Source organism: Argiope bruennichi, chromosome 9 (assembly GCF_947563725.1).
Source record: "Argiope bruennichi chromosome 9, qqArgBrue1.1, whole genome shotgun sequence".
Lineage (NCBI taxonomy): Eukaryota > Metazoa > Arthropoda > Arachnida > Araneae > Araneidae > Argiope > Argiope bruennichi.
The window spans coordinates 66,175,660-66,189,371 of NC_079159.1; the positions used below are offsets into that span (position 1 = coordinate 66,175,660).

General features: G+C 24.9%; 2 protein-coding genes across 2 annotated transcripts in view; one reads left to right on the forward strand and one right to left on the reverse strand.

Annotated features, from left to right (window-relative positions):
* Positions 1–814: 814 nt before the first annotated feature.
* On the forward strand, positions 815–10,668 carry LOC129983788 (catalase-like). The gene is made up of 11 exons (XM_056093417.1): positions 815–1,007; positions 2,004–2,141; positions 2,581–2,728; positions 3,072–3,253; positions 4,504–4,683; positions 5,556–5,747; positions 6,657–6,809; positions 6,916–7,054; positions 7,956–8,107; positions 9,100–9,255; positions 10,452–10,668. The coding sequence occupies exons 1-11, from the start codon at positions 954–956 to the stop codon at positions 10,470–10,472; spliced, it is 1,515 nt and encodes a 504-aa protein (XP_055949392.1). The 5' UTR covers positions 815–953; the 3' UTR covers positions 10,473–10,668.
* Positions 10,669–12,299: 1,631 nt separating this feature from the next.
* The window catches only part of LOC129984399 (nuclear pore complex protein Nup205-like), a 47,382-nt gene continuing 45,969 nt past the window's right edge, over positions 12,300–13,712 (reverse strand). The window contains exon 40 of the mRNA XM_056094277.1: positions 12,300–12,575. Coding sequence (XP_055950252.1) covers positions 12,489–12,575 — 87 coding nt within the window. The 3' untranslated portion in view covers positions 12,300–12,488. The remainder of the gene's footprint in view (positions 12,576–13,712) is intronic.

The following is a 13,712-nucleotide window of genomic DNA, read 5'->3' on the forward strand; positions in this document are numbered from 1 at the left end:
TATTATTCTGTTTTATAAGCTATGCTTGGCACTATCAATTTTATTTCCTATAAATTTAGATTTTATAATTTTTTCATTATAATATTTACATAATTTAAATCTCTTTGAAATTAAAACTGAATTTTATGATAAATCAGTGAGTTTTTTATAAAGTAGTCTTTTGAGATACACTATAAATTATAAAAAATATTTTGTAGAATACATAAAACTTAAATGTTGAATGATTCTCTTTTTATATTCATGTTTTTAAAAAACATGCTTTGTTTCATCTAAGAAGTTTTATCACTTCAATTCCAAATTAAAATTCGCACTTTAAGGCAGATGATAGAAAATTAGGGTATTACACAAGGCAATCAACTTAACAAGCAAGCCTTCTATACTAGTAAGACTACATAAATATATTTAATTGAAAATTTTTTTATTATTAATCCCAGTGAACTGACTGGTCTCCAGAAGTGGCTAATATTAAATAAGATTTTGAATCCATTAACTTAAAAATTACTCATAAGCAAAAATTAGTAAGATATGCTTTTTAATATAAAACGAATAAGCATTTTAAAATATTCTTTTCTTCTTTAAAATATTCTTTACAAAAATTATACAGTTTTCAAAAAGTATATTAATGTGTTGCATTATTGTTTCAGGAAATACTTTTGAAAAAACTCAAAAACATTGGAGGATAAAAAGATAATAATCAAAAATTGTTTCTCCTCATCCGAGATAAAAATGGTTGGCGAGAATGAGAGCTTTTGGCGTCGCCAACAATAATGACGGCAACCCTTGTTGAAGTTAATAATAACCATTCACTTCATGATAAACATCAAAGGAGTCCTCCTGCTGGCAGGTTGAGGAAGTGGTGTAGTTCTCTGGCCCAGTATTTTCACCGGATTTTTGTACTTTCGTGTATTAAGTTTTTTATAAAACTAATAAAGTGTATCTAATAATATTCAAAGATGCCGAGAGACAAAGCAGCTGAACAACTCAATGATTTCAAAGAAGCACAAAAGGTAAAAATATAGTTATTTTTGAAAGTCAGTTTTCCTTGTTTACATTAACACAGCTTTCCTCTATACATACTCAAGTAGATAATCTGAAATGCGTTATTCGGAATTTCTACTAATGCATTTTGCCAGTAGAATGGGTATTTTAAATGCCTTATATTATAAATATATTTGTAATTATATTTTTTGTTTCATAAGAAAAATCATTGCATGATTTTGTATGTTGTGAGAAATAATTTATGATTTATCTTTCATATATTTATTTGCAAGAAAGTGTTTTGTATGTATTCAAAGTCAATATGTATCAATTTTTAAGAACTGATTAAAATTTAATTTATTATTTTTTGTGCTGCTTTAAGGAATTAAGAAAAGTCAAGAAGTATGGTCAGGTAAAAATTATGTATTTATCAATATTTCACTAAAGTAATGCTTGTCTGTTTCTTTTATAAATTCTTTAATTGAAATGATTAAAAAATAATGAGGTGTGATAAGAGTTAGGAAGCAATATTAATTTTTTTATGGATAAGTTCATTGTGGTTAGTAGAATTTGTCAAGACTTTTAAAATAGCTGATAAATTGCTCTTATCAGATAAGATTTGCTGTAATTTGTTTCCTGTTATACTTTTAATTTCTTATTATTTTTTTATTGTAGTTAATCTGTTGAAGATATTTCATACTTCAACAGATAAAATAAAGATAAACAGAAAAATAAATTGTTTATTGTGTTTAATAATTTATTTTTAAAGTAATGTGTTTCATAATTGATATGTTCATCAACATATCATCTTGAAATATTGAATATTAAATTTTTTGTGATTACAAGCTCTTTCTTATATTGACTTATATCATATATTTTATACCATATAAATCAATCATATTGCTAAATTCTGTTGATAAAAAAAATTCTGTAATATTACAAAATGTTCATGTTTTTATAATGCATTTCAAAACTGAACTTTTTTTTTTTTTACTAATGTTCATATACTTTTATAATGTGTATAGGGAAAAAATGAAACCCTAACAACTGCTTCAGGATGTCCAATTGGTGACAAGTTAAATTCTATGACTATCGGGCCAAGAGGACCTTTATTATTGCAAGATGTTGTCTACTTGGAAGAAATGGCACACTTTGACAGGCAAGTTTTATTATTGTGATTTATAGAAAAATAATTTGCACTTTTTAAGAAATATTATTTATTCAGCACAAAAAAAAAGTTTAAAATTTAGTTCATTAATAATATGTTAATAAATAGGTATATTTTTTAAACACTTAGATTAAATTAATAATTATTATATTTCTTATTATTTTCTAATATTTATGTGCAGTAATAATATTTTTATCTTTTTTTTTTTGCTTTATTAACTTATTTAAACAAAGAAAAAATATTAAAATTCTTTTACTTCATAAAGTTGCATAAATATGATTTATTATTATGCATATTCTGCTTCTATTGAAAAACTATTAAATATTTTTTTAACCATGAATAAAAATTTTATTAAAATAAAAACATATCATGAAATTTTCTTTGTAAACAATAAAAATACTTATTAGTTAATGTTATTGTCTATTTTCAGGGAGAGGATCCCTGAAAGAGTTGTGCATGCCAAAGGTGCTGGAGCATTTGGTTATTTTGAAGTAACAGATGACATCTCTAAGTACTGCAAAGCAAAAATCTTCAGTGAAATTGGAAAGAGGACTCCTCTTGTGGTTAGATTTTCCACTGTTGGTAAGTTTCTAGTTTAAGTGTCTTACTTCAAGATATATTAAACTTTCTGTAATGTTTTACAGAAAATATATTGAGAAAATTACATTATAAGAAACAATTTTTTAACTTTTTCTTTATTGAATGAAAGAACTATAATAGTAAAAAGAATGAACATAATTATACATATTTTTAGGAAAAATATATTTAGTTTTATTTTTATAAATCTATTTAGAAACAATTGTGTTTTTTCAAAATTTATGGTACATTTGTTGTTGATATATATATTGTTGTTGGGCATATTATATATATAATATGTATAAATTATAAAGAATAAATAAGATTAATTCTGACTATTTTTTCATAGGCGGTGAATCTGGCTCTGCTGATACCGTCCGAGATCCTCGTGGTTTTGCTGTGAAATTCTACACAGAAGAAGGAAATTGGGATTTGGTTGGAAACAACACTCCGATTTTTTTCATTCGAGATCCTCTGCTGTTTCCTAGCTTCATTCACACCCAAAAAAGAAATCCTGTTACACATTTGAAGGTGAATGTTTATTTGTATTTGAAAGTTGAAAGAAAAAAAATCTTGTTAATGTGTGAAAGTAATATTGCATATAAAATTTGCTATATGTTTACTTATATTCTTCTTTGATTATTGATTATATTCATAATATATGAAAACTACTTAGTTATTATTCTATTCTTTAATAATGAGCTATTGTTATACATTTTCTCTTTCCATCATCAGCATTGAAATTTTGATTTTCTTATCATATTTATGTTCTGTTTAAAATAATGCATTTAAAACAAATTTTTATGTGCTATCAATTACTTTTCAGCATCTGTATATAGATATATTTTTTAGGTTTTTACATAAATGAAATTTAATACATTTATTTATTAGCCCATTAGTTTCTAATGTTGAAAGGCAAAAGATTCATTATCTCATTGATGTAAAACATAAGCATTAACAATACAACTAAGGCGTAAAAAACATATGCTTGCAGCATAATGATTATTTACTCAAAACTGCAGTTTGATAAGACAGTTGGTAGAGGCCAGTATCATTAATTGCTGGTAATTTTTACAACACTTTTTAAATATCGATTAATTTTCAATTTCTTTTTAAATGCTTTTTTTTTTAAATCAAGAATAAGTGGATGAATCACTATTGTAAGAAGCAACTATATCAATTTGCTGTTATTTAAATATTTTTTATAGTATGGTAGTTAAGATAAATTACATCTATTGAAAAGTTTTTTTTAAATCTTTTTTCATGATATTTGGCTTTATAAAGATTAAGTTTCTTAAAATTAACATTAGAGCATTTTTACCCACTACTGCTTCTCTCTTTTGCTTTACTTCAGAAGTTAAATTTCATAAGTTGCTCTTATTAGTTTTCCTTTTACTGTAAAGCTGTTTTTAGTGAGAGGCCTAGAAAAACTCTATCTTCCGTCAATAGATTAAATAATTTAATAAGACTGTTAATTGTTATTTAGTATGTTCTAATTATAGTACACTTTTATATATGCTATACTGTACAACATCTTTTATTTTTAAATATATGGAAAAATATATTTTTTTTCTTTTGCGTGCGAAGGTATGAGAATACAAAGCATATACTTAAAATACAAATATGCTGACTAATAAAATTTTCCAACTTTGTAAAATAACAAATTTTTTATTGCTTTTTGTCTTGTAAATTTTTGTATAATATTTGGTATTAATCCCACATATATAATCTTTAATTGTAAAAAAATGTGAAAAATTAAATATGCATACTTTATTATCCAGGATGTTGACATGTTCTGGGATTTCATAACTCTGAGACCAGAAACCACACACCAAGTTTCCTTTTTGTTTTCTGATCGGGGTATTCCAGATGGATACAGGCACATGAATGGATATGGATCCCACACCTTCAAGCTTGTTAATGCAGATGGTGAAGCTGTCTATTGTAAATTCCATTACAAAGTAAGAAAAGCACTTTGTCTCTTTGCTTAGGTACAGAATGATAGTTCTGACATCAAAATGCTTTATGATGCAAATTTGTTTTATAAAATAAAATGCCTCCTCTATTAGTATAGAAATATTATCAAATATCTGTAGTATAACCACAATTTTTTTTTTTTCATTCGAAATTCTTCTGCCAATTAAGATTCACACTGAATCTTGTTTCCATACCCAAATGTAACATTCCACAATATTTCTGTATTCTATTGACCATTTTATAGGATCTTTAGAAGACTAGCTAGTATATATAGAAATATATTACTATATTATTAATTTTCTGAAATAAATTTTGATTTTTATCCATTTTTTTAAAGATAATTTCAAAAGATGGAAATCATTTTTTACTTATAGTGTCTTGATCGAATACCTTTCTATAAGAAGATTAATAAATGCTTATATTTAAACTTTTATTATGTCTTACTCCATTACTGTGGCTGCATTGAATTAATGATTTCTTAACAATCTTTGTGTTATTCTTATTTTTTAAATCTTGTTGAAGTATCCGAGATGTGAATTTTTTTAAATACCATCATGATATAATTGAATTAAATTTTTCATTACTGTATTCTAAGTAATTTATATGGTTTTCATTTAGTTATATATATTATTATTCTCAAATTTTCTGAGATGGATACAAATTTGAGTAACAGTATTCAAAATATTGTACTATATGTAACTACTAATAAGCAATTAAACATTAATATAAGATTAAAAATTTTAAAAGTTCAATACTTTCTTTCTTAAACTCTGCATCAGTTCAAATTTATTTTATTGTATTAAAATAAACAATTGATTTTTTTTAAAATTTATATGTATTTTTATTCTTTTTCTAGACTGATCAGGGTATTAAGTGCTGTCCAGTTGAGAAAGCTAATGATTTAGCTGGCTCTGATCCAGATTATTCCATTAGAGATTTGTACAATGCTATTGAAGCTGGTAACTATCCTTCATGGACCTTCTATGTTCAAATTATGACATTCAAGCAAGCTGAAACTTGGAAGTTCAATCCATTTGATCTAACAAAGGTATATATGTCTTTGCTGAATTAAAAGTTTTGCTCTCAAGTATTTTATAAAATAGGAATTATAATCAAAAATTTGTGGGAAGGAAAGACTTTGATTAAGCAATAGTTTTCCATAAATAAAAATATTAATATTACATTTATATTATTAGAAGTAAATCATTATATACAATGCTTAGCCAAGAAGGTAGAACTTTTACTTTGATTTATTTCGCCATTGGAGGCATACTTTTCCTACAAAGAATAAGCGATACTTCAGTCTATATTGTGACACAGAAGCAAAAGATACTAAAAAATTTTCCCTTCATTGATTTTACTATGAGATTTTGATAAATTTCTTTGACACATGTAGACTTAGAAAAGAGAATCTTGGGTACCTTTAAAAGAATTTTTTAGGAAAAGGATTTTTATCCCTTTACTTGAAACATGAGAAAATACTGAAATCGTCAATTTTCTCAAGCATGTGTTAAAAATAATTAAATAAAAAGTGGGATTTGGATCAGCAAATGAGAGAACTTGAGAATGATTTAATATGGGCTAAATTAAGATAAAAGTGAATATATATATATATATATATATATATAATTCACTTGTCCTTTTGAAATTATAGCTGAGAAATACTTTCTGACCATGTTTCAACAAAACAAAGATTTCAATTTTTGATAAAAGTGAATAAATTAATTAGGTTTTTAATTAGATTAAGAGATATCATTAAATATACTGAATTTTCAAAAAAATGTTATGAAGTGTCTATGAATAAAACTTGAAAATACTCCTGACTCATTACCAAAAGTTTTACAAACACATTACTAAAGTACAGTATTAGTGTACTGTACAGTGTACATTAACACTTTAATAAAAGAAAAAAAAATAATTTATCTGTTTCTATAGTGAAATATGATCTTCTCAATAGGTTTGGCCCCACAAAGAATTCCCACTGATTAAAGTTGGCAAAATTGTATTGAACAGAAATCCTAAAAACTACTTTGCTGAAGTTGAGCAGGCCGCCTTTTCTCCAGCCCATATGGTGCCAGGAATCGAACCAAGTCCTGACAAGATGCTTCAAGTAAGAAAAAAGAATTATTCTAAACTAAAATGATGTAATTAAAGAATTTATAATATATGCATATTATCTAAATCATGTAAAAAATAATTTGCTCTCCTTCTTTCAGGGAAGATTATTTGCTTACACTGATACCCACAGACACAGACTGGGAACCAACTTCTTACAGATTCCTGTCAATTGTCCATACCGTGCGAGAGCAAGAAACTATCAGCGAGATGGACCTCAGTGTGTGGATGAAAATCAAAGTATGTGTAGTAATTCACATATTATTTAAAAGATTTATAAAAGTCAAATTAATGTGTAAATGATATTGGGATTTTAATGGAATAAAAAAAATTAAATTTTTAATAAATTTTGGCATGGGAATGGATGCATTGCTTTAATTCCTTTTTCATCAAGTATATATAAAATGGGAGGGATATGGGGAAATAGTAATTTGTATGATTTAAAGTATATTGAACCTCTTGCTTGACCACTTCTCACTATAAACAAATATGGACAAAATTTTAGTATAGGATTTTATTTAATCCCAAGGCACTATTTTTTTATTTTGAAAACATAAATTAATCAAATATCTTATGTAATTTTATCAGAAAAGAATCTTATATATTTTAATTCTATTTATAAATAATTTGTACCAAAAACATTAAAATATATGATAATTTCAAATATTAAAGGGAGATCCAACTTTAGTTAAAACAAATTTATAAAGCAGTTGGAAAGCTTTTGCTATGTAAGCTGCATTATCAATTTTGAATGCAGCTTACATAGCAAAAGCAAACAGAAAATCAACTAATATATCTAGTATGTACAAGTATATATGAAGTCCACTTCTATCAAGTGGAAGAATAACAATTACATGTTATATTTTTTTTATTCATATGATTTTTTTAATATAATATAAAAAATGATGTTTAAAAACTTTTCTCTTAAGTTTATTTGAAATAGCATCTGAGGTCTCTTCTTTTTCAGTCATTTACACTATATGTATATTTAATTAATATACTGTTAATTATGTTACTATTCCTTACTGATAAAAATACTCAGGTATTTTACAGCTTTCTAATTTATAATTTCAATATTTTTATTTTAGTTTATTTTAAAAAAATTATATAATTTTTTTTTAATATATTTTGTTTCTATCAGATGGTGCTCCCAACTACCATCCCAACAGTTTCAGTGGTCCAGTAGAAGACATTAAAGCCAAAGAAACATCTTTCAAGGTAACTGGTGATGTAGATAGGTACAACAGTGCTGATGATGATAACTTTACTCAGGCAGGAATATTCTACAGAGAGGTATGTAGATGTAGACATAATAAAAAATTACCTAGCAATATCAAAAATTTAATTTTGAAACTATGTATAATTATTTTGATTTTTTTTTTTTTTTTTTGCAAGAAATTGATCAAGTTTTCAAACACATTATATCTTGACTTTACTAATTGACTTTCCAATGACATTTTAAATTTAATTCATTTTTGTATCATTAGATCAGTTTTGATGTAGAATAAATTGTTTGATGTAAAAGTTTTTAATTAGTAATTAAATAATTATTTTTAGCTTAGCTTCTGACAACTCATTGTCAAAAGGTCATATTACAAGGATATAAGCATTACTTTTTAGTATAATTGCAATATAAAAGATTAGATGATGACAGAATTTGCAATACATCTGAAAGGATCATTAAGTTTCAAAAACATTTTTAACTTAATGATCTTTTAAGAATGTTTTTATAGATGCAAACATATTATTGTTTTATTATTATTATGCTACATAATTAATAGCAGTATAAATTCAGAAACTTAACTTTTGGTATCAATGCATTTTCTGTAAATAATATTAATTTCTATGCTATATATATGCATCTTCCTCATTGTTTGTGATTGTTAAATTTATTAAAAATTTGTCTGATTCACTTCAATAGTTTTAAAAAGTGACAATCTCATTTTCTTGCAGTCAACAGAATACTATTTTTATTGAATTACTGATAACATTTTTGATAAATCAATGATGACATTTATTGAAAGCATTAATTAATTTGAACACCTCAATAGTTGATTTTATAATATAAATGAAAAAAGTTTTTAAGTATTTTTGAAACAATTTCCTATTCTAAATTTTTCTGTTGAATTTTTAAAAATTATAGAGTTGTTCAAATATTCTTAAGTAAAATATTTCCAAATTTATTTGGACAATAGTACTAGCCAATGATTTTATGTGAAATATTATTTCAAGCACATCTATAATAGAATAAAATGATCATATTAAATGGAGGATTATAATTGCAGGTTTTGAATGAAGAAGAAAAATCTAGGCTTGTCAGCAATATCGTGCACCACGTTATTGATGCTAAAGATTTCATTCAAGAGAGAGCAGTCAAGAACTTCTCTCAGGCTGATCCAGACTATGGAAGGAGAATCAAAGAAGGGCTTGCTAAGCTGAAGGTATTTGATTTTAGACAGAATTGAAACCCTAATGATCTCTATTTATACAATTAGAATGATAAAAGCCAATGGCGAATCAAATTTTACAGATGCAATTGTCATAAAATAAAGTTTTTATTCTATGTCAAGAAATGCACGATTAGATATATTTCAAATTATTCATAATTGTATCTACCATATATTTCAATTGCAGATAATTTACTGTTCTGTAACTATTATTTCAAATGTGTCAATTTTATAATGCAGATAGACTGCAATATTAAACTTAATTTATCAGTATAATGACTTCTTAATTTTGTCCTCCCATTATAATAACAAATATGGCCATCAGTAGTTTTTTTTTTTTTAAATCATGTAACACTTGAATGACATAGAAGAAAATTGTATACTGAAGATTATTAACTTTATTAAAAACTTTCTGAACATTTTTTATTTATAAATATTCTTTAAAAAATAATCAAATATTTATGGCATACTTTATTTTATATTTTGCGTACATATGTTTGGTATGAAACTTAAATATAATGCTTTGGAATTTCAAAATGTGTTACTGCGTTTTAAATCTAAGTTGATGAAATGACTGGTTTCAAATTTTGTAAAACATGAGTTGCCAGACATGGAAGTAAAAGTAGAATCCTCCTCCAGTTTGAATAAATAAATATCATGTCTCACCAGATATCACAATTACTTAAATTATTGGAAGGTGGGGGGTCATGAGATAATGTCTAGTGAGGAGAAATTTACCTTATTATGAATCCGAAAATATCACTAAAGCATGCAATTATCTTCAAATCTTTACATTATTGATTTAGTTTTTGCCATTATTAAATAACTGTATTTAAATGGAAATTCCAATCACACAAATATATCATTTAAATATCTTACTTATTTTATCATTTCTAAACAAAACAAAAATAATTTAAACTAAATGTATAACAGATAAGAAAACATATTAATGTGTAGATTAAAGCAATAAATGTCAATTTATATTCAGTAATCAAGTTATAAAAATAGTTTGTTGAAATGTTATTTTCAAACAGAAATCAATTTAAATATTGCATATAATACTTGATTTCTTTTAAAATAAAAAAAAAAAAATGAGAATTTTCAGTTAAAAAAACTTTTCTACAATCTTGATATGTATTGTTTTTCTTATAATCATTTATTTATATCTATGTTTTAAAATTTTATTTCAGAAGGAACGTGCTAAGATGTAAACAGAAAGGACTGCAATCATGATGAACATTTGAAATTCAATTAACAAATGAAAACTACATTATTTGAGTTTGATTGGAGAAAAATGTATATGAGCATTCCAGCAATAATGTAGATTGTGTTATAAGTGTTTTGTGTTTCCTTATTTTAAATATTAGTGCAAATTTTATGTGAAAATAAATATTTTTCTTATGTTTACTGGTAGTTTTTAATATTTAAAATAAAATAACACATTCTCAATTAAGATTTTTGAATGCACAATTTTAAACTGTCCAATCAATTTTCATTATAAGAAGAAACATTTCATGCACTAAGTTCAGTAGTCTAATTAATGAAAATCTAATAATTTTACATAAAAAGTATTAAATATATGAATTTAATTGGAAAAACATGCCTTTGCTTTTAATGCAAGTATTAGCAAATAATCTTGATTACCTGATATGCAAAACTGAAAAGTTATTTGTTCATCAATTTTCTAAGGTATATAGAACTTATTTTTATACTGTTCAGAAATTCTAAACAAAAAAAATAACAGAATTCCTCTAATAAACAGTTGCACATATATGAGTTCATATTTATTTCATTGTTACATTGTTAATTTAAAAAAAATGCCCTAAGAAAGTTTGAATTGCTAATAACATGTCTTCTCCCCCCCCCCCCCATTTCTCTTCTTTTTCTCAGAAATCAGCATTATCCTACACAATTAATTTAATCAAACATCATGTCTTTTTTAACATTCTATTGGTTTATTTATCAAAGGTAATGATAAATTATTATGATGTTTGATTGTTTTCAGAGGTTATCTTGAGATTTTTCTTAGATCCAATATACTCCATTTGCTACATAATTCTAGAAAAATCCACAAATATCTTTGATTAGGAATTTAAAAGAAAATAGTTAGCATTCAATAATTCCTACCACCACCACCAAAAAAATTTAAATGACCACTTTGTATCAGTCTAACAACACTGTCCAAGAGCTTCGGCAATTTATGTTTCCACTATCCTAGATGCAATAATGTCTTCATTTCATATCGATTCCCATTTTAATTTTGAGGGCATTGCAGATATTTGGATTAATAAAATGCAAATTCCAGCAGTTGAAAATATGTCAATATATATTTCAATAAATAATTATAATAAACTTAAAGCACTTGTTTTTTAGTTATTCTGCTTTGTTCATAGGAATGAGAATTAAATATTTATAAATAGTAACAGAAAAATCAGGCTCCAAACAATTATTATTATAAGTAATATAAACAAAAAAAGTTACAGATGTATATTTTTCACATATTTGTTTTTCTTGTTAATCAGGGAAAGATTAAGGTGGACCCTCTTTAAAAATAATGTTATAATAAAACATTTCATAATTAAAACATCTTCCTATAAACAAAAATGCGATGCCATAAAATTTCATATTTTTCTAATAATTATTTCCTATGTCCTTTGAATGTGAGTAAACTGGCAAGATTATTATATCAATAATGTAGATAAAGAACGAATATGCAGTTAAAGTAATTATTTTGAGAGAAAAAGATCATGAGAATCAATTTTTAGAGATTTAAAAAAAAAAAAAAAAAAATTGGAACTTCCAATATATTCTTCTTATATAACTTTTCTCTTAAATTGTGTATTTAAATATTATTATATGAATATATAATTTTAGATCCATATAATATTTTAATTATTGTTATCATTCACTAGCAATGATAAAAAGGATTAAGCCAAACTTAAATTAACTAAAAATAAGCTATGAATAAAATAAAAAGACATGCAGATTCAATCTACATCAGAAGTTTCTATTTCAGTCTATTTGAATGAAATAAATATATATGTAAAAATATTTATTTTACAATAAAAATCAATATCAAATACAAATTTTCAAAACTATATCATATATTGAATAGCAAAGGCATTCATAACTTTTTTTTATAGTCCAGAATAAATAATCAAGTTCATCATAAAGCTGGTATAATTACGGATCACTTAATATATTTTCTTTAAGTAACAAGATTTTTTTCATCTAATTTGAATTTTCACTAATCTTTTCAAGCGATTTACAATAGCTTCTAAAAAGCTTGTTTGATTTCTGCCTTGGCCCAGTAGCTGAAAAATAAAAATTATAATAAGAAATTTTATATGTAAAATGAAATTTGTAATGAAATTTATTCTAATACATTCAACATATTTTCATAAATTAAAATGCATGTTTTTTTTTCCATCCCCCCCCCATTCTTGCATATACAACATTGAAAATTCTAAAACCTTTAGAAATTTCACCTAGCTCACTTATGCATCTTATTTTCAATGTTTCTTTCATTCAAATACTTTATATATTCACAGATGCCAGTAAATTTGAAGGGGAAAAAACTTATATTAACACATTTTTTTCACTAAAAATTGGATAAATTTCCTTCAACTTTGGTCAAGAGGACATATGAGGGACCAACCACTGATAAAGAAAATAATTTAGTTTAGCCTCATCATTGCATAATAATGACTAGCAGCTTTCATCAATAACCTTACAAGCTTCATTGCTTTTTTTTTTTTTTTTCCCTTGTAAAAAAATAGCATGTATACTTGCAAAGATATAAAGGTTGTTTTTTTTTCTTTTTTTTCTTTTCTTAATTCCAAATTCACTTGCAGATTTTCTTTCCTTTTCTTTTATTTTATTTTAACTATAAGATGTCATGTTCATTTTCAATCAAGAACCAAAATTTACAGAAAATGTAAGCAAACTAAATACATTGTATATCCAAGAGATATGGATAAAATAAGTTTTAACAGCACACATACAAAAAATATTGCATAATTTTTCTTCCACAATTAGCATATCAGGTATATAGGAAAAATTATTAAAAAAATTTTGTTGTATACCCTTACGATTCTAAAAAGATGTTGACATTCAACAAGCTGGATTTCAGCTGCGTTTTAGGAGAAGACAAATTATGAAAGATTTTCACCAATTGTTATTTTTCTTTTGATCTTCAAATATTTATATTAATAAAGATTAGAAATGTATTAAATATCCCAGTATATATATATATATATATATATATATATATATATATATATATATATATATATATAACCAATCTAAAGTAAGAAAAAGTTTGAAAATGAAACTAAAATGAAAACGAAACAAAACAGTTTCGAAATCGCAACTAAAATTTATTACCTATTTAAACTAAAACCAAAAAAGAACTTCATAGTATTTAGAGAGCGCAATTGCAGGTACTTCTA

What these genes read in the sequence shown, in the direction of transcription:
- LOC129983788 (XM_056093417.1), top strand. Translation starts at nt 954, where the DNA reads ATGCCGAGAGACAAAGCAGCTGAACAACTCAATGATTTCAAAGAAGCA. An exon ending in TGGCACACTTTGACAGGCAA is followed by an intron (nt 2,142 to 2,580) that starts GTTTTATTATTG and finishes ATTTTCAGGGAG; the next exon opens with AGGATCCCTGAAAGAGTTGT. An exon ending in ATCCATTTGATCTAACAAAG is followed by an intron (nt 5,748 to 6,656) that starts GTATATATGTCT and finishes TCTTCTCAATAG; the next exon opens with GTTTGGCCCCACAAAGAATT.